Source organism: Babylonia areolata, chromosome 18 (genome assembly GCF_041734735.1).
Source record: "Babylonia areolata isolate BAREFJ2019XMU chromosome 18, ASM4173473v1, whole genome shotgun sequence".
Taxonomy (NCBI): domain Eukaryota; kingdom Metazoa; phylum Mollusca; class Gastropoda; order Neogastropoda; family Buccinidae; genus Babylonia; species Babylonia areolata.
Genome location: NC_134893.1, coordinates 722495 through 741224, shown reverse-complemented (window position 1 = coordinate 741224; position 18730 = coordinate 722495). Strand labels below are relative to the sequence as shown.

Genomic DNA, 18730 nt, shown 5'->3' with positions numbered 1-18730 from the left:
CACCATGATGGTGAAGTTGTTAACATTGTTGGCTGACGCCTGATCACCATGATGGTGAAGTTGTTAGCATTGTTGGCTGACAGCTGATCACCATGATGGTGAAGTTGTTAACATTGTTGGCTGACAGCTGATAACCATGATGAAGTTGTTAACATTGTTGGCTGACAGCTGATCACCATGATGGTGAAGTTGTTAACATTGTTCGCTGACAGCTGATCACCATGATGGTGAATTGTTAGCATTGTTGGCTGACAGCTGATCACCATGATGGTGAAGTTGTTAACATTGTTGGCTGACAGCTGATCACCATGTTGGTGAAGTTGTTAGCATTGTTGGCTGACGGCTAATGTTGGTCCGACGGATGAGTAGGCAGGCAGGCTTATCTGTCGGTGTGTGTCCTCCTATGGGAGAAGAGGCCGTTTCTGGATGCGCAGCACTTCCCACAGGTGTTGCAAGGGAAAACGTCTCCAGAAGTTGAGCCCTGCTTCCTTCGCTCACACTTCTCCTTAGTGGCCAGTGTTCTTGTTTTCAAACGTCTTTATGCTACCAGAGCACAGCATCCTCCAGCGAGAGCAGTCAAGGGCATCAGTTTCCCAGGAAGCGATTTCTATGTCACAGGCTTTTAGGTTTGTCTTCAAGGTGTCCTTGAAGCGCTTGCAGGGTCTTCCAAGTTCACGGTAGCCTTGCTTCAGCTGGCCATACAAAAGCATCTTCGGGATCCTGCTGCCTGTCATGCGAACAACGTGTCCTGTCCAGCGTTGCTGGCACTGGATCAGAAGGCTTTCGATCCAGTGCTCCTCTATAGGACCTGGAGGTTGGAGACCCTGTCTTGCCACTTAATGCCGAGGTTCTTTCATAGGCATCTCTGGTGAAACTGCTAAATGTGACCGCAATACGTTGTCCATGTTTCACAGCAGTACAACAAGGTGGTCAGCACAACAGTTCTGTAGGTTTTGATTTTGGTGCTGAGCCTGATGCCTTTGTTGTTCCACAGCCTGTTGAGTCTGCCAAAGGCGGAGCTGGCCTTGGCGATGTGCAGCGTCACTTCTGCATCAAGGGCTCCGTTGCTGCATAGGGTGCTGCCCAGGTAGCAAAACTTGTCGACTGACTTGATCTCTGTGTCATCGATCTTGATTGCAGGTGTGGGGGAGGCACTGGCGTTCTGTGAGCTAGCTGGTTGGTACATGGACTCGGTCTTGCTGAGGCTGATGGTGAGTCCAAAGCGCCTGCAGGAGGTTGAGAACCTGTCCATAATGAATTGCATGTCCTCATGGGTGTGTGCAGCTAGCGCGCAGTCATCAGCGAAGAGGAACTCTCTCAACAGTGCCTCAAACACCCTGGACCTGGCGTGGAGTCGCCGCAAGTTGAAAAGTTTGCCATCTGTGCGAAACTGAATGTAGATCAGTCAGTATGCAAGGATCAAAACACCACACTCCATTCTGTTTAAAAAGTGTCTATTGATATGTATTATATATTTGTATTGTTTACTGTATGTATACATGACCACATGTAAATTTCTCTCAAAAGATAATGATGTTGACTTGGAAAAAGAAATCTGATATATATTGTATTTCTGGAAGAGATGAATTAGTTTGAACTTGCCAGAAGCTCTTAGACAGAGGTGTATTATGTTGCAGGACTTGCTGTTTCCCAGAAGTACTCAGACAGGTGTATTATGTTGCAGGACTTGTTGTTTCCCAGAAGCTCTTAGACAGAGGTGTATTATGTTGCAGGACTTGCTGGTTCCCAGAAGCTCTTAGACAGAGGTGTATTATGTTGCAGGACTTGTTGTTTCCCAGAAGTACTCAGACAGAGGTGTATTATGTTGCAGGACTTGTTGTTTCCCAGAAGCTCTTAGACAGAGGTGTATTATGTTGCAGGACTTGTTGTTTCCCAGAAGTACTCAGACAGAGGTGTATTATGTTGCAGGACTTGTTGTTTCCCAGAAGCTCTTAGACAGAGGTGTATTATGTTGCAGGACTTGCTGGTTCCCAGAAGTACTTAGACAGAGGTGTGTTATGTTGCAGGACTTGTTGTTTCCCAGAAGCTCTTAGACAGAGGTGTATTATGTTGCAGGACTTGCTGGTTCCCAGAAGTACTTAGACAGAGGTGTGTTATATTGCAGGACTTGTTGTTTCCCAGAAGCTCTTAGACAGAGGTGTATTATGTTGCAGGACTTGCTGGTTCCCAGAAGCTCTTAGACAGAGGTGTATTATGTTGCAGGACTTGTTGTTTCCCAGAAGCTCTTAGACAGAGGTGTATTATGTTGCAGGACTTGTTGTTTCCCAGAAGTACTCAGACAGAGGTGTATTATGTTGCAGGACTTGCTGTTTTGCCCAGACTTCACCGTGTCGTCAGCAAGGAAATCTGGCCCTGTAAGGACATGCAGCCACTTCGGGGACAATTCCAGTTCTGGAAAAACAGTCATGTTATTGTTACTGTGGAGATTTTGTGCTGACATTTAAATGAAATTGAAAAACAAATGAGAGGGCGGAAATTACGCACAAAGGCATGTGCACATACACACAGATACACACGTGCGTGCGCACACACATACACAAACACTTACACACACACACACACACACACACACACACACACACCTCGGCAGACTTGCATATGTCCCCTTCACTGCTGCTGATCAGTGTGCTTGTGAGTAGAGAACTGATACATGCTGTGGCTGAGGAAGGGTAGTATTGTCATTTCTAGCACAACTGAACATTTTTCAAAATTGAAATCTGAACCCTCCATGTTTTCGGCTCATGCGTGCATATGTATATGATGTAACATGGGTTTACACTGTTAACATAGCATTACATGTCAGATCTCATTACATTGCATTGGATGATCACAAAATGTATGCACTGTACCGTTTCATAGCTAGAATGCAGACTTGATTAGCATTAGTAATAGCTACACCAAATAATTATAGATGATGCAGAAAACTGAAATGTTAGCTGTAAAGAAATAAGTGTATGGGAAAATTTCAAAGGTTTTTTGAAAATCCTATGGTTTTTGTATTTTGTTCCTTGCTTCCAACCAAGCTGCCTACATTTGTGCGTTCTGTCCATCCTTCTACACTGTTGCCAGGACAACCCGGAGGACATCAGCACCATCGACAGCTGCGAGTACATTTGGGAGGCAGGGGTGGGGTTCGCTCACTCCCCCCCCCACAACAGCACCCACGACCAGAACCGCACCGAGCTGCTCAAGCTGTGCCTGACCTGCTTCTCCGAGACCATGTACCTGCCCCCTGTTGGTTCGTCACTGTGTTACTCTGTCTCTCTTCCGCCTGTCTGTCAGTCACTGTGTCACTCTGTCTCTCTTCCGCCTGTCTGTCAGTCACTGTGTCACTCTGTCTCTCTTCCGCCTGTCTGTCAGTCACTGTGTCACTCTATCTCTCTTCCGCCTGTCTGTCAGTCACTGTGTCACTCTGTCTCTGTCTCTCTTCCGCCTGTCTGTCTGTCACTGTGTCACTCTGTCTCTGTCTCTCTTCCGCCTGTCTGTCAGTCACTGTGTCACTCTCTGTCTCTGTCTCTCTTCCCCTGTCTGTCAGTCACTGTGTCACTCTCTGTCTCTGTCTCTCTTCCGCCTGTCTGTCAGTCACTGTGTCACTCTGTCTCTCTTCCCCCTGTCTGTCAGTCACTGTGTCACTCTGTCTCTCTTCCCCCTGTCTGTCAGTCACTGTGTCACTCTGTCTCTCTTCCCCCTGTCTGTCAGTCACTGTGTCACTCTGTCTCTCTTCTTCCTGTCTGTCAGTCACTGTGTCACTCTGTCTCTGTCTCTCTTCCGCCTGTCTGTCAGTCACTGTGTCACTCTGTCTCTGTCTCTCTTCTGCCTGTCTGTCAGTCACTGTGTCACTCTGTCTCTGTCTCTCTTCCGCCTGTCTGTCAGTCACTGTGTCACTCTGTCTCTCTTCCCCCTGTCTGTCAGTCACTGTGTCACTCTCTGTCTCTCTTCCCCCTGTCTGTCAGTCACTGTGTCACTCTGTCTCTCTTCCCCCTGTCTGTCAGTCACTGTGTCACTCTCTGTCTCTCTTCCCCTGCCTGTCAGTCACTGTGTCACTCTCTGTCTCTCTTCTTCCTGTCTGTCAGTCACTGTGTCACTTTCTGTCTCTGTCTCTCTTCCCCTGTCTGTCCATCACTGTGTCACTCTGTCTCTGTCTCTCTTCCGCCTGTCTGTCAGTCACTGTGTCACTCTCTGTCTCTGTCTCTCTTCCCCTGTCTGTCCATCACTGTGTCACTCTCTGTCTCTCTTCCCCCTGTCTGTCAGTCACTGTGTCACTCTGTCTCTGTCTCTCTTCCGCCTGTCTGTCAGTCACTGTGTCAGTCTGTCTCTCTTCCCCCTATCTGTCAGTCACTGTGTCACTCTCTGTCTCTCTTCCCCCTGTCTGTCAGTCACTGTGTCACTCTCTGTCTCTCTTCCACCTGTCTGTCCATCACTGTGTCACTCTCTGTCTCTGTCTCTCTTCTGCCTGTCAGTCACTGTGTCACTCTCTGTCTCTCTTCCCCCTGTCTGTCAGTTACTGTGTCACTCTCTGTCTTTCTCTCTCTTCCACCTGTCTGTCAGTCACTGTGTCACTCTCTGTCTCTGTCTCTCTTCTGCCTGTCTGTCAGTCACTGTGTCACTCTCTGTCTCTCTTCCCCCTGTCTGTCAGTCACTGTGTCACTCTCTGTCTCTCTTCCCCCTGTCTGTCAGTTACTGTGTCACTCTCTGTCTTTCTCTCTCTTCCCCTGTCTGTCAGTCACTGTGTCACTCTCTATCTCTCTTCCGCCTGTCTGTCAGTCACTGTGTCACTCTCTGTCTCTGTCTCTCTTCTGCCTGTCTGTCAGTCACTGTGTCACTCTCTGTCTCTCTTCCCCCTGTCTGTCAGTCACTGTGTCACTCTCTGTCTCTCTTCCGCCTGTCTGTCAGTCACTGTGTCACTCTCTGTCTCTCTTCCGCCTGTCTTTCAGTCACTGTGTCACTCTCTGTCTCTCTTCTGCCTGTCTGTCAGTCACTGTGTCACTCTCTGTCTCTCTTCCCCCTGTCTGTCAGTCACTGTGTCACTCTCTGTCTCTGTCTCTCTTCTGCCTGTCTGTCAGTCACTGTGTCACTCTCTGTCTCTCTTCCGCCTGTCTGTCCATCACTGTGTCACTCTCTGTCTCTCTTCTGCCTGTCTGTCAGTCACTGTGTCACTCTCTGTCTCTCTTCCGCCTGTCTGTCAGTCACTGTGTCACTCTCTGTCTCTCTTCTGCCTGTCTGTCAGTCACTGTGTCACTCTGTCTCTGTCTCTCTTCCGCCTGTCTGTCAGTCACTGTGTCACTCTCTGTCTCTCTTCCGCCTGTCTGTCAGTCACTGTGTCACTCTCTGTCTCTCTTCCCCTGTCTGTCCATCACTGTGTCACTCTCTGTCTCTCTTCCCCTGTCTGTCCATCACTGTGTCACTCTCTGTCTCTCTTCCCCTGTCTGTCCATCACTGTGTCACTCTCTGTCTCTCTTCCGCCTGTCTGTCAGTCACTGTGTCACTCTCTGTCTCTTTTCCCTGTCTGTCAGTCACTGTGTCACTCTCTGTCTCTCTTCCCCTGTCTGTCAGTCACTGTGTCACTCTGTCTCTGTCTCTCTTCCGCCTGTCTGTCAGTCACTGTGTCACTCTGTCTCTGTCTCTCTTCCCCCTGTCTGTCAGTCACTGTGTCACTCTCTGTCTCTGTCTCTCTTCTGCCTGTCTGTCAGTCACTGTGTCACTCTCTGTCTCTCCTCCGCCTGTCTGTCAGTCACTGTGTCACTCTCTGTCTCTCTTCCGCCTGTCTGTCCATCACTGTGTCACTCTCTGTCTCTCTTCCCCTGTCTGTCAGTCACTGTGTCACTCTCTGTCTCTGTCTCTCTTCCCCTGTCTGTCCATCACTGTGTCACTCTGTCTCTGTCTCTCTTCCGCCTGTCTGTCAGTCACTGTGTCACTCTCTGTCTCTCTTCCGCCTGTCTGTCAGTCACTGTGTCACTCTCTGTCTCTCTTCTGCCTGTCTGTCAGTCACTGTGTCACTCTCTGTCTCTCCTCCGCCTGTCTGTCAGTCACTGTGTCACTCTCTGTCTCTCTTCCGCCTGTCTGTCCATCACTGTGTCACTCTCTGTCTCTCTTCCCCTGTCTGTCAGTCACTGTGTCACTCTCTGTCTCTGTCTCTCTTCCCCTGTCTGTCCATCACTGTGTCACTCTGTCTCTGTCTCTCTTCCGCCTGTCTGTCAGTCACTGTGTCACTCTCTGTCTCTCTTCTGCCTGTCTGTCAGTCACTGTGTCACTCTCTGTCTCTCTTCCGCCTGTCTGTCAGTCACTGTGTCACTCTCTGTCTCTCTTCTGCCTGTCTGTCAGTCACTGTGTCACTCTCTGTCTCTCTTCCCCCTGTCTGTCAGTCACTGTGTCACTCTCTGTCTCTGTCTCTCTTCTGCCTGTCTGTCAGTCACTGTGTCACTCTCTGTCTCTCTTCCGCCTGTCTGTCCATCACTGTGTCACTCTCTGTCTCTCTTCTGCCTGTCTGTCAGTCACTGTGTCACTCTCTGTCTCTCTTCCGCCTGTCTGTCAGTCACTGTGTCACTCTCTGTCTCTCTTCTGCCTGTCTGTCAGTCACTGTGTCACTCTGTCTCTGTCTCTCTTCCGCCTGTCTGTCAGTCACTGTGTCACTCTCTGTCTCTCTTCCGCCTGTCTGTCAGTCACTGTGTCACTCTCTGTCTCTCTTCCCCTGTCTGTCCATCACTGTGTCACTCTCTGTCTCTCTTCCCCTGTCTGTCCATCACTGTGTCATTCTCTGTCTCTCTTCCCCTGTCTGTCCATCACTGTGTCACTCTCTGTCTCTCTTCCGCCTGTCTGTCAGTCACTGTGTCACTCTCTGTCTCTTTTCCCTGTCTGTCAGTCACTGTGTCACTCTCTGTCTCTCTTCCCCTGTCTGTCAGTCACTGTGTCACTCTGTCTCTGTCTCTCTTCCGCCTGTCTGTCAGTCACTGTGTCACTCTGTCTCTGTCTCTCTTCCCCTGTCTGTCCATCACTGTGTCACTCTCTGTCTCTGTCTCTCTTCTGCCTGTCTGTCAGTCACTGTGTCACTCTGTCTCTGTCTCTCTTCCCCCTGTCTGTCAGTCACTGTGTCACTCTCTGTCTCTGTCTCTCTTCTGCCTGTCTGTCAGTCACTGTGTCACTCTCTGTCTCTCCTCCGCCTGTCTGTCAGTCACTGTGTCACTCTCTGTCTCTCTTCCGCCTGTCTGTCCATCACTGTGTCACTCTCTGTCTCTCTTCCCCTGTCTGTCAGTCACTGTGTCACTCTCTGTCTCTGTCTCTCTTCCCCTGTCTGTCCATCACTGTGTCACTCTGTCTCTGTCTCTCTTCCGCCTGTCTGTCAGTCACTGTGTCACTCTCTGTCTCTCTTCCGCCTGTCTGTCAGTCACTGTGTCACTCTCTGTCTCTGTCTCTCTTCTGCCTGTCTGTCAGTCACTGTGTCACTCTCTGTCTCTCTTCCGCCTGTCTGTCCATCACTGTGTCACTCTGTCTCTGTCTCTCTTCCGCCTGTCTGTCAGTCACTGTGTCACTCTCTGTCTCTCTTCCGCCTGTCTGTCCATCACTGTGTCACTCTGTCTCTGTCTCTCTTCCGCCTGTCTGTCAGTCACTGTGTCACTCTCTGTCTCTCTTCTGCCTGTCTGTCAGTCACTGTGTCACTCTCTGTCTCTGTCTCTCTTCCGCCTGTCTGTCAGTCACTGTGTCACTCTCTGTCTCTCTTCCACCTGTCTGTCAGTCACTGTGTCACTCTCTGTCTCTCTTCCCCCTGTCTGTCAGTCACTGTGTCACTCTCTGTCTCTCTTCCCCTGTCTGTCCATCACTGTGTCACTCTCTGTCTCTCTTCCACCTGTCTGTCAGTCACTGTGTCACTCTCTGTCTCTCTTCCCCCTGTCTGTCAGTCACTGTGTCACTCTCTGTCTCTCTTCCCCCTGTCTGTCAGTCACTGTGTCACTCTGTCTCTGTCTCTCTTCCCCTGTCTGTCAGTCACTGTGTCACTCTCTGTCTCTGTCTCTCTTCCCCTGTCTGTCAGTCACTGTGTCACTCTCTGTCTCTCTTCCCCCTGTCTGTCAGTCACTGTGTCACTCTCTGTCTCTCTTCCCCTGTCTGTCAGTCACTGTGTCACTCTCTGTCTCTGTCTCTCTTCCCCCTGTCTGTCAGTCACTGTGTCACTCTCTGTCTCTGTCTCTCTTCCCCTGTCTGTCAGTCACTGTGTCACTCTCTGTCTCTCTTCCCCCTGTCTGTCAGTCACTGTGTCACTCTCTGTCTCTCTTCCCCTGTCTGTCAGTCACTGTGTCACTCTCTGTCTCTCTTCCCCCTGTCTGTCAGTCACTGTGTCACTCTCTGTCTCTCTTCCCCCTGTCTGTCCATCACTGTGTCACTCTCTGTCTCTGTCTCTCTTCCCCTGTCTGTCAGTCACTGTGTCACTCTCTGTCTCTCTTCCCCTGTCTGTCAGTCACTGTGTCACTCTGTCTCTCTTCCCCCTGTCTGTCAGTCACTGTGTCACTCTGTCTCTGTCTCTCTTCCCCTGTCTGTCAGTCACTGTGTCACTCTCTGTCTCTCTTCCCCTGTCTGTCAGTCACTGTGTCACTCTGTCTCTCTTCCCCCTGTCTGTCAGTCACTGTGTCACTCTCTGTCTCTCTTCCCCTGTCTGTCAGTCACTGTGTCACTCTGTCTCTCTTCCCCCTGTCTGTCAGTCACTGTGTCACTCTCTGTCTCTGTCTCTCTTCCCCTGTCTGTCAGTCACTGTGTCACTCTCTGTCTTTCTCTCTCTTCCCCTGTCTGTCAGTCACTGTGTCACTCTCTGTCTCTGTCTCTCTTCCCCTGTCTGTCCATCACTGTGTCACTCTCTGTCTCTCTTCCCCCTGTCTGTCAGTCACTGTGTCACTCTCTGTCTCTGTCTCTCTTCCCCTGTCTGTCAGTCACTATGTCACTCTCTGTCTCTCTTCCCCCTGTCTGTCAGTCACTGTGTCACTCTCTGTCTCTCTTCCCCCTGTCTGTCAGTCACTGTGTCAGTCTCTGTCTTTCTCTCTCTTCCCCCTGTCTGTCAGTCACTGTGTCACTCTCTGTCTCTGTCTCTCTTCCGCCTGTCTGTCAGTCACTGTGTCACTCTGTCTCTGTCTCTCTTCCCCCTGTCTGTCAGTCACTGTGTCACTCTCTGTCTCCCTGTCTCTCTTTCTCTCTCTGTGGCTCTCTGCAGCCTGGTGTGCTGTCCTTGTTGAGACTTTCATCACTTAGCACTTTGATGTGATGTTTATACACTCCCTCTCTTAAGTCTCTCTGACACTCTTTTGTTTTTTCTTCTTCCCATGTTCATATCTGAACCACCAGGTCTGGCTTAAAAAAGAACATGTATTCATTGGGGCGTGGGTGGGGCATAATTGATATTTTAATTCATGTGATTATGCATACAATAAGTAAGATACTGTGGACATATTACTGCATGCAACCAAACTACTTTGCTCCACCAGGGCTGAGTTGCACAGGCAATCTTAGACAACTTTGCACAGTGTGAAGGATGTTCCTCAGTCAAGAGTGATTCCTTAGACTTGGGAACATTTTATCAGGAAGCAAACTTTTTGTTGTTTTTGTTGTTGGTTATTGTTTTTGGCAGTCCCATCATCTGCACTGTTTTCACTGGACTGACTTCCAGACCCCTCATTCCTAGTCCCCCGTACTCAGCCATAGCCAGCTTCATCTGTCGTCATCCCTGTAATGGCAGTCCACAGGGAGCTATCAGTGTTTGCTGGCCTGAAGGACAGACACCAGAGAAGACCCTGTACTGCTTCTGAGTCACTTGCTTGGTGTTCAGTAAGCCTGGACTGATTTAACCCCTTCACAGCTAGTATGTTTTGCTATAGCCTATGCTGAGAAAATTATCAGAAAAACACACAAATGATTTTAATTTGCTTATATTTCAAAAAGTACTGAAGATAAGTGCATAAAAGTATATATCAAATGAAAGGAAAATGAACCAAAATTTTGTTTTTAATGCTCACATGTTCAAATAATGAGTCAATCTGACAGAAAAATTCCATAAAATGCAATAAAAAAAAAAAGGGGGACTGTCATTCCATCATGTAGGTGCTACAACATCCACCAGGTTATCAGTCAGTCTTTCTTGTGACTGTTATGATCAACCACACACACTGTCAAGGCTGTGCAACAGTGTCCAGGTCCATAAGACTCCAACACAGTCCACACAAAGAATGAAAAAGATGTACTCACCCAGGATCTATCGCCAGTAAAAACGCTGTGTGTGGTACTTGCAGAAACAGTCTTCATGACACAGTGCTGGTTTACTGGGGCAGTCTGGGCAGTAGAACCTCACATCCTTTCTTTGTCCTTTCTTCCAGCAGACTCTGCACCTCCTTTGTGGCGAGGCCTTCTGTGGGGTAGGTGGGATGAAGTGTCGTCCACACAGACGAACAGCGTGGTCATTTGTAGCAGTGTCTGGGTCTTGGTCACCAAAAATCATGGCACTAATTACATCCTTCTGGAAGTCCAGGGATGTACTGCTGTTGCCTGCTTTTTTGTAGAGGATGTGTGCATTCAGCATGGCAATTTGTAGAAAATGCACACACAGCTATCTTTACTACTTCAGGGTTTTCCTTGTGGCATCATAGGGCTGCAGCTGTTGGTCATGATGGTCCATGGCACCCATGTTTTTGTTGTAATCCAGAACTGCTGGAGGCTTGTTTACTGCCCTTTGGTCTTGCTGCTGCTGGTCATCAGCTGTAGGTTTGTGGCAAGTTGTCAGCTCCAGATGGTCCAGGACGAACATCATGATCATCACCATGCTGCATACCTGAAACACATTGCATAAAAGACTAAGTTTGTTGGGGGTTTTTTGTTGTTGTTTTTTGGGTTGGTTTTTTTTTTTTTTTACATATAAAAAGGTTATGAAATGGTACCATTTTATTTCTGATTGTTTTCAGAAGCTAAAATACAAACACACACACACCTACCCCACCCCCCACCCCAAACCACCAACACACACACACATTGAAACTGGTTCATGGTATGCCACACCCCCTTCCTTCTCTCTTTCTCATACAAAACAAAATGACAACACACACACACACACACACACACACACACACACACACTTCTACAAGTGTTGCATTTACAAAGTAATGTAGGCATACAATTCTGTATATCATTCTCTGATTTCAGTTGTAAAACATCTCCTCCCCCACTCTCACACACACACAAAACAACAACAACAATAACAACAACAACAAACCAATACACACTCGGGAATGAATACACAGAAAGCTCTAGGTGAGCAACACATGCTGTCGTCAACAATGAGCCAGGCAGCGAGCCACGCCCCCTTGGGCTGTGATGGTCACACACAGTACCCACATGACTGACTCTCTCTCACACACACGCACTGATCAGTGACTGATGAAGCTACTTACCACAGTTAACACATCCAGAACACACACAATGTAGTCATATTCATTGTTACAACAAACAGAAAGCAAATAATAAACTGACAAACCTCGTAAACACCCACTTGCATCTTGAATCAGCTGAGCTTGTCTGTCTTCAGTTTCGTCAAGCAACTCCACCTCCCACCCCCCTCCATGTCAAAATCAGCGTCTTTGGCATCAACTTCATGCAGTTCTATCTCATTCAGTCCACAATCTTCATCTCTACTATTTGCATTGTGAAGGATTTCTTCCAATACTAGTGCAAGTGTTGGGGTTTGTCTGTGTTCAGCTATGGCTTTGCAAACACAACTTGAGCTTTGTACAAACTTGCAAAACTTTCGCCATAAATATGACAATGAGGTGAGTAATTTTAGCTCATGGAACTCAGGAGATAAATAGCTCTTAGGGGAGCTAATTTAATGGTTAGCAGACTGTATTTTCCATAATGCGGGACTCGAAACATAGAATGTTGTAACATGATGTACGGTGTACGTCAGTACAGCATTGGTGAGCAACATTCCATGACGTACACCGTACGTCAACAGCACAGTCAAGAGGTTAACATACTAAGGACACCACCTACCAATGCCAGGCAGGTTTGGTGCTGTAAAGATTGCTCATGTCACCTGGTCGTGGTCATTTGTTGATGTGCATGTAGTGTTCCATCGTTGTGTAATTAAAAAGTGAAGAATTAAAAATATGAAAAAATGTGTGTGTTTCAGCGGATGCTCACAGTGCCCCCAATCAGTGGATACAGTACTTCACCTCCACTGAAAACAGGTACTGTGTCTGAAAGCAGGTACTGTATCTGAAAGCAGGTATTGTGTCTGAAAACAGGTATCTCTTTGTCTGAAAGCAGGTACTGTCTGAAAGCAGGTATCTCTTTGTCTGAAAGCAGGTACTGTGTCTGAAAGCAGGTACTGTCTGAAAACAGGCACCTCTTTGTCTGAAAGCAGGTATTGTGTCTGAAAGTAGGTTCTGTGTCTGAAAGCAGGTACCTCTGTCTGAAAACAGGTACTGTGTCTGAAAGCAGATACTGTGTCTGAAAGCAGGTACTGTCTAAAAGCAGGTACTGTGTCTGAAAGCAGGTACTGTGTGAAAACAGGTATGTCTTTGTCTGAAAGCAGGTACTGTGTCTGAAAGCAGGTACCTCTTTGTCTGAAAGCAGGTACTGTGTGAAAACAGGTATGTCTTTGTCTGAAAGCAGGTACTGTGTCTGAAAGCAGGTACCTCTGTCTGAAAGCAGGTACCTCTGTCTGAAAGCAGGTACCTCTTTGTCTGAAAACAGGTAATGTGTCTGAAAACAGGTACCTCTTTGAAAACAGGTACCTTTTTGTCTGAAAACAGGTACTTGCTATGTCTGAAAACAGGTACCTCTTTGTCTGAAAGCAGGCACTGTCTGAAAACAGGTACTGTGTCTGAAAGCAGGTACCTCTTTGTCTGAAACAGATACCTCTTTGTCTGAAAGCAGGTACTGTGTGTGAAAACGGGTACTGTGTGTGAAAACAGGTACCTCTTTGTCTGAAAGCAGGTACTGTGAAAACAGGTACTGTCTGAAAATAGGTGCCTCTTTGTCTGAAAGCAGGTACTGTGTCTGAAAACAGGTATTGTGTCTGAAAACAGGTACTGTGTCTGAAAATAGGTGCCTCTTTGTCTGAAAGCAGGCACCTCTTTGACTGAAAGCAGGTACTGTGTCTGAAAACAAGTACCTCTTTGTCTGAAAGCAGGCACCTCTTTGACTGAAAGCAGGTACTGTGTCTGAAAGCAGGTTCTGTGAAAACAGGCACCTCTTTGTCTGAAAGCAGGTACTGTGTCTGAAAATAGGTGCCTCTTTGTCTGAAAGCAGGCACCTCTTTGACTGAAAGCAAGTACTGTGTCTGAAAACAAGTACCTCTTTGTCTGAAAGCAGGTACCTTTATCTGAAAGCAGGTATTGTGTGTGAAAACCGATAGGTCAGAAGAAAAAAGTGAACGCCTATAAGGAAATAGGAAACCTTTCTGAATATGCAAAATAAGATAGTCATTGGGGTGGGAAGCCGAGCTAGCAGACTGGATTCTGATTTCACAAGTTCCTGCACTGGGGCTTGACATCAAAGCAAATGTGTCTGACGGTTTAAAGACTGTACCACAAGGAGAAAAAGCAGAAAACAGCAGATGAACAAAGGATACCACAGAATAAAAGATAAAGAATTTTTTTTATAGGTAATGCTAGCATTTGAACTGGGTTTGACCTGTTGATGAGGACTGTATGTGAAGATTGACTAATGAAATTGTTTGGTTCTGAGTTAGCTGTTGATGTGAACAGGTGGTAGGGGGTTGGCTACTGAAATGTCACTTGTTAGATTTTATCTAATTTCTATTGTAATTTTACTGTATCAAGCGTTACTGTTTTCCAGTGGAAGGCACAATGGAAATGTCTATGATAATTAATGATAGTAGTAGTAGTAGCAGCAAGAGTATTACTAGTATTCTTATTTTTAAGAACATATTTGATAGAAATGTTACTTGTGATCATGATTTTATGTGATTTGATCATAATGTATTCAAGTAATGTGCCTTCAGCATTATTATTTTATTTCAGTTTTTCAATGGAAGGCGCAATAGAAGTAAACTACTACTGGTATTCTCATGACTTATCTTGATTATCATTGTTGGGATGATGATGATGACAGACACGCTCTGCCGCTGTTCACGTCGTTGCTGAACTGCCTGTGTTCGTACGACCCAGTGGGGTACGGGGTTCCCTACAACCACCTGATGTTCTCTGACCACCGGGAGCCCCTGGTGGAGGGAGCCCTGCAGGTGCTGTGTGTCACCATGGAGAATGACTCGGCCGCCACTGCTGCCCTCACTGTAGACGGAACCAGTGGGGGCACCGCCATGGACCAGGGCAGCGATGTGAGTGCAGGGGTGGGGGTGGTGTATATATGTCTTTTCTTCTCTTCTCTGTAGTTAGTCTTTTCATAAAAAAAGACAAAGAGGAGAGTAGCACTGTGTAGGAAAAGTTCACTTCTTGCATGTTTGTGTGTGTGTGTGTGTGTGTTTTCTTTTTCTCTCTTCAGTTTAACATCTTTTCATAAAAGTCAAAGACGAAAGTGACGCTATGGAGGAAACATTCACTCTTGACCCTTTCTGTAATTGTTTTGTGACCATGGTAGTTTGAGTCGCTGTTAATCAGTGCTGTGAGTCAGCTTCCTGTTCCATTCTCCAACACTACCTGATGTCTGTGATGCACACATGCTGCACGGTGAACCTGGCTACTGGTGCTGTTTGGGTTTAACCATCACAATGATGTCATCTGATCAGCGTCCCTTGTGATGAAGAGGCATTAATCAGAGGTGATAGAACCATGAGAATGATGTCGTCAGTCAGTGGGGGGTGATAGAACCATGAGAATGATGTCATCAGTCAGTGGGGGGTGATAGAACCATGAGAATGATGTCATCAGTTCAGCAGTCAGTGGGGGGTGATAGAACCATGAGAATGATGTCATCAGTTCAGCATCCCTTGTGATGAAGAGGCATTAATCAGGGGTGATAGAACCATGAGAATGATGTCATCAGTTCAGCATCCCTTGTGATGAAGAGGCATTAATCAGGGGTGATAGAACCATGAGAATGATGTCATCAGTTCAGCAGTCAGTGGGGGGTGATAGAACCATGAGAATGATGTCATCAGTTCAGCAGTCAGTGGGGGGTGATAGAACCATGAGAATGATGTCATCAGTTCAGCAGTCAGTGGGGGGTGATAGAACCATGAGAATGATGTCATCAGTTCAGCAGTCAGTGGGGGGTGATAGAACCATGAGAATGATGTCATCAGTTCAGCAGTCAGTGGGGGGTGATAGAACCATGAGAATGATGTCATCAGTTCAGCAGTCAGTGGGGGGGATAGAACCATGAGAATGATGTCATCAGTTCAGCAGTCAGTGGGGGGTGATAGAACCATGAGAATGATGTCATCAGTTCAGCAGTCAGTGGGGGGGATAGAACCATGAGAATGATGTCATCAGTTCAGCAGTCAGTGGGGGGGATAGAACCATGAGAATGATGTCATCAGTTCAGCAGTCAGTGGGGGGGATAGAACCATGAGAATGATGTCATCAGTTCAGCAGTCAGTGGGGGGGGGATAGAACCATGAGAATGATGTCAGATCAGCGTCCCTTGTGATGAAGAAGCCCCAGTTGGTTAAGGGGAGAGGACTGTCCACAGGCACAGGGTGTGAGGTCCACGGGTCGTGTTTATCCATGTGTGACAGTGTTCATCTGGGCTGGGTTTTCTAGAGATAACGTTCAGCACAGCTACCCTCTCCCCCAAACCCCCAACCGCTCCTCCAAAAAACAGAACACTCCTCCATCTCCACAACCCCCCCCCCCACTCCCCCCACCCCCCCACACAAAATGAGGGTGGTGTTGTGGTGTTATGCTTTTTTGGGGGAGAGTAGTCTCCATTTCATGAAATACAGGGAATACAATACAATACAGTACAATACAATACAGTACAATACAATACAATGCAGTGGAATGCAATGCAATACAATACAGTGCAGTACAATGCAATGCGGTACAGTGCAATACAATACAGTACAATACAATACAATACAGTGGAGTGCAGTACAATACAATACAGTGCAGTACAATGCAATGCAATGCAATGCGGTACAGTGCAATACAATACAGTACAATACAATACAATACAGTGGAGTGCAGTACAATACAGTACAATACAATACAATACAGTGGAGTGCAGTACAATACAGTACAATACAATACAATACAATACAATACAGTACAGTACAGTACAGTACAGTGCAGTACAGTGTAATACAATGATCTTTTTATTTTCTAACATTGTGCCAAGTGTAGTTGCAGGTTGTGATGTGGTGATGAATCAGGTGTGTCTTGCAGGCTGGAGGCTCCGACAACCTGTTCCTCAACTACCTGTCCCGCATTCACCGAGAGGAGGTGAGTGACTCCTTTCACATCACTTCCCTGCTGTCTGCGGACTCTTCGGCTCATTTCTATCAGCAGTTTCCTCCCCTGATTTCCCCAGACTGCAGCCCATGCAGGGATGAGTGAAAAACAATCACCCCTGAAAAAGTCAACAAAAGTTCAGAAATTGAATTTTCAAAACTGACCAATGAGACAGTTGGGGGCAAATTATGATACTTTATAACTCTCTGTTCTATCCTCCAGTGAGAGTTATAAAATACCAAATATTTTTGTTTTGTCTTGAATGATACATGCTCATTGCTAACAAAATGAATTGATAATAATAAGAAAACAGAAGAAGAATATTAATATTGAAAATAAGGAACTCAGTAACGCCTCCTTGAGCAACTGAACTGAACTGAATGATAATAATGATATAACAATGACTACAACATCAATACTGTAGTGCCACGAATACTGCTCAATTTAACAGAAGTCAGGTCAGTGTCACATTGTGTGTGGTGACTGTGCTGTAAACAGAAGTCAGTGTCACATTGTGTGTGGTGACTGTGCTGTAAACAGAGGTCAGTGTCACATTGTGTGTGGTGACTGTGCTGTAAACACAAGTCAGGTCAGTGTCACATTGTGTGTGGTGACTGTGCTGTAAACACAAGTCAGTGTCACATTGTGTGTGGTGACTGTGCTGTAAACACAAGTCAGTGTCACATTGTGTGTGGTGACTGTGCTGTAAACAGAAGTCAGTGTCACATTGTGTGTGGTGACTGTGCTGTAAACAGAGGTCAGTGTCACATTGTGTGTGGTGACTGTGCTGTAAACACAAGTCAGGTCAGTGTCACATTGTGTGTGGTGACTGTGCTGTAAACAGAGGTCAGTGTCACATTGTGTGTGGTGACTGTGCTGTAAACAGAAGTCAGTGTCACATTGTGTGTGGTGACTGTGCTGTAAACACAAGTCAGGTCAGTGTGACATTGTGTGTGGTGACTGTGCTGTAAACACAAGTCAGTGTCACATTGTGTGTGGTGACTGTGCTGTAAACACAAGTCAGTGTCACATTGTGTGTGGTGACTGTGCTGTAAACAGAAGTCAGTGTCACATTGTGTGTGGTGACTGTGCTGTAAACACAAGTCAGTGTCACATTGTGTGTGGTGACTGTGCTGTAAACAGAAGTCAGGTCAGTGTCACATTGTGTGTGGTGACTGTGCTGTAAACACAAGTCAGTGTCACATTGTGTGTGGTGACTGTGCTGTAAACACAAGTCAGGTCAGTGTCACATTGTGTGTGGTGACTGTGCTGTAAACAGAAGTCAGTGTCACATTGTGTGTGGTGACTGTGCTGTAAACAGAAGTCAGTGTCACATTGTGTGTGGTGACTGTGCTGTAAACAGAAGTCAGTGTCACATTGTGTGTGGTGACTGTGCTGTAAACAGAAGTCAGTGTCACATTGTGTGTGGTGACTGTGCTGTAAACAGAAGTCAGTGTCACATTGTGTGTGGTGACTGTGCTGTAAACAGAAGTCAGGTCAGTGTGACATTGTGTGTGGTGACTGTGCTGTAAACAGAAGTCAGTGTCACATTGTGTGTGGTGACTGTGCTGTAAACACAAGTCAGGTCAGTGTCACATTGTGTGTGGTGACTGTGCTGTAAACAGAAGTCAGTGTCACATTGTGTGTGGTGACTGTGCTGTAAACAGAAGTCAGTGTCACATTGTGTGTGGTGACTGTGCTGTAAACACAAGTCAGTGTCACATTGTGTGTGGTGACTGTGCTGTAAACACAAGTCAGTGTCACATTGTGTGTGGTGACTGTGCTGTAAACAGAAGTCAGTGTCACATTGTGTGTGGTGACTGTGCTGTAAACAGAAGTCAGTGTCACATTGTGTGTGGTGACTGTGCTGTAAACACAAGTCAGTGTCATTGTGTGTGGTGACTGTGCTGTAAACAGAAGTCAGTGTGACATTGTGTGTGGTGACTGTGCTGTAAACAGAAGTCAGTGTCACATTGTGTGTGGTGACTGTGCTGTAAACACAAGTCAGGTCAGTGTGACGTGTGTTGTCAGGACTTTGGGTTCATCCTGAAGGGCATCACCCGCCTGCTGAACAACCCCCTGACCCAGACCTACCTGCCCGGGTCCTGTAAACGCATCCAGTTTTACCAGGAGCTGCTGGTGCTCTTCTGGAAGATGTGCGACATCAACAAGGTCTGACACACACACACACATATGTACACACTCACATGTACACACTCACATGTATGCACACACTCATACACATATGCACACACCCATACACACACACACACACACACACACACACACACACACACACACACACAATG

The 18730-nt window shown here is 46.9% G+C and overlaps 1 protein-coding gene across 2 annotated transcripts in view; it reads left to right on the top strand.

The window, feature by feature from the left end:
* LOC143292349 (protein HID1-like) overlaps positions 1–18730 on the top strand; it is a 97973-nt gene that overhangs the window by 11013 nt on the left and 68230 nt on the right. For both annotated transcript variants that reach the window (XM_076602540.1, XM_076602541.1), the window contains exons 5-10: positions 2322–2375; positions 3091–3259; positions 12173–12230; positions 14122–14347; positions 16356–16412; positions 18453–18593. In XM_076602540.1, coding sequence (XP_076458655.1) covers positions 2322–2375; positions 3091–3259; positions 12173–12230; positions 14122–14347; positions 16356–16412; positions 18453–18593 — 705 coding nt within the window. The remainder of the gene's footprint in view (positions 1–2321; positions 2376–3090; positions 3260–12172; positions 12231–14121; positions 14348–16355; positions 16413–18452; positions 18594–18730) is intronic.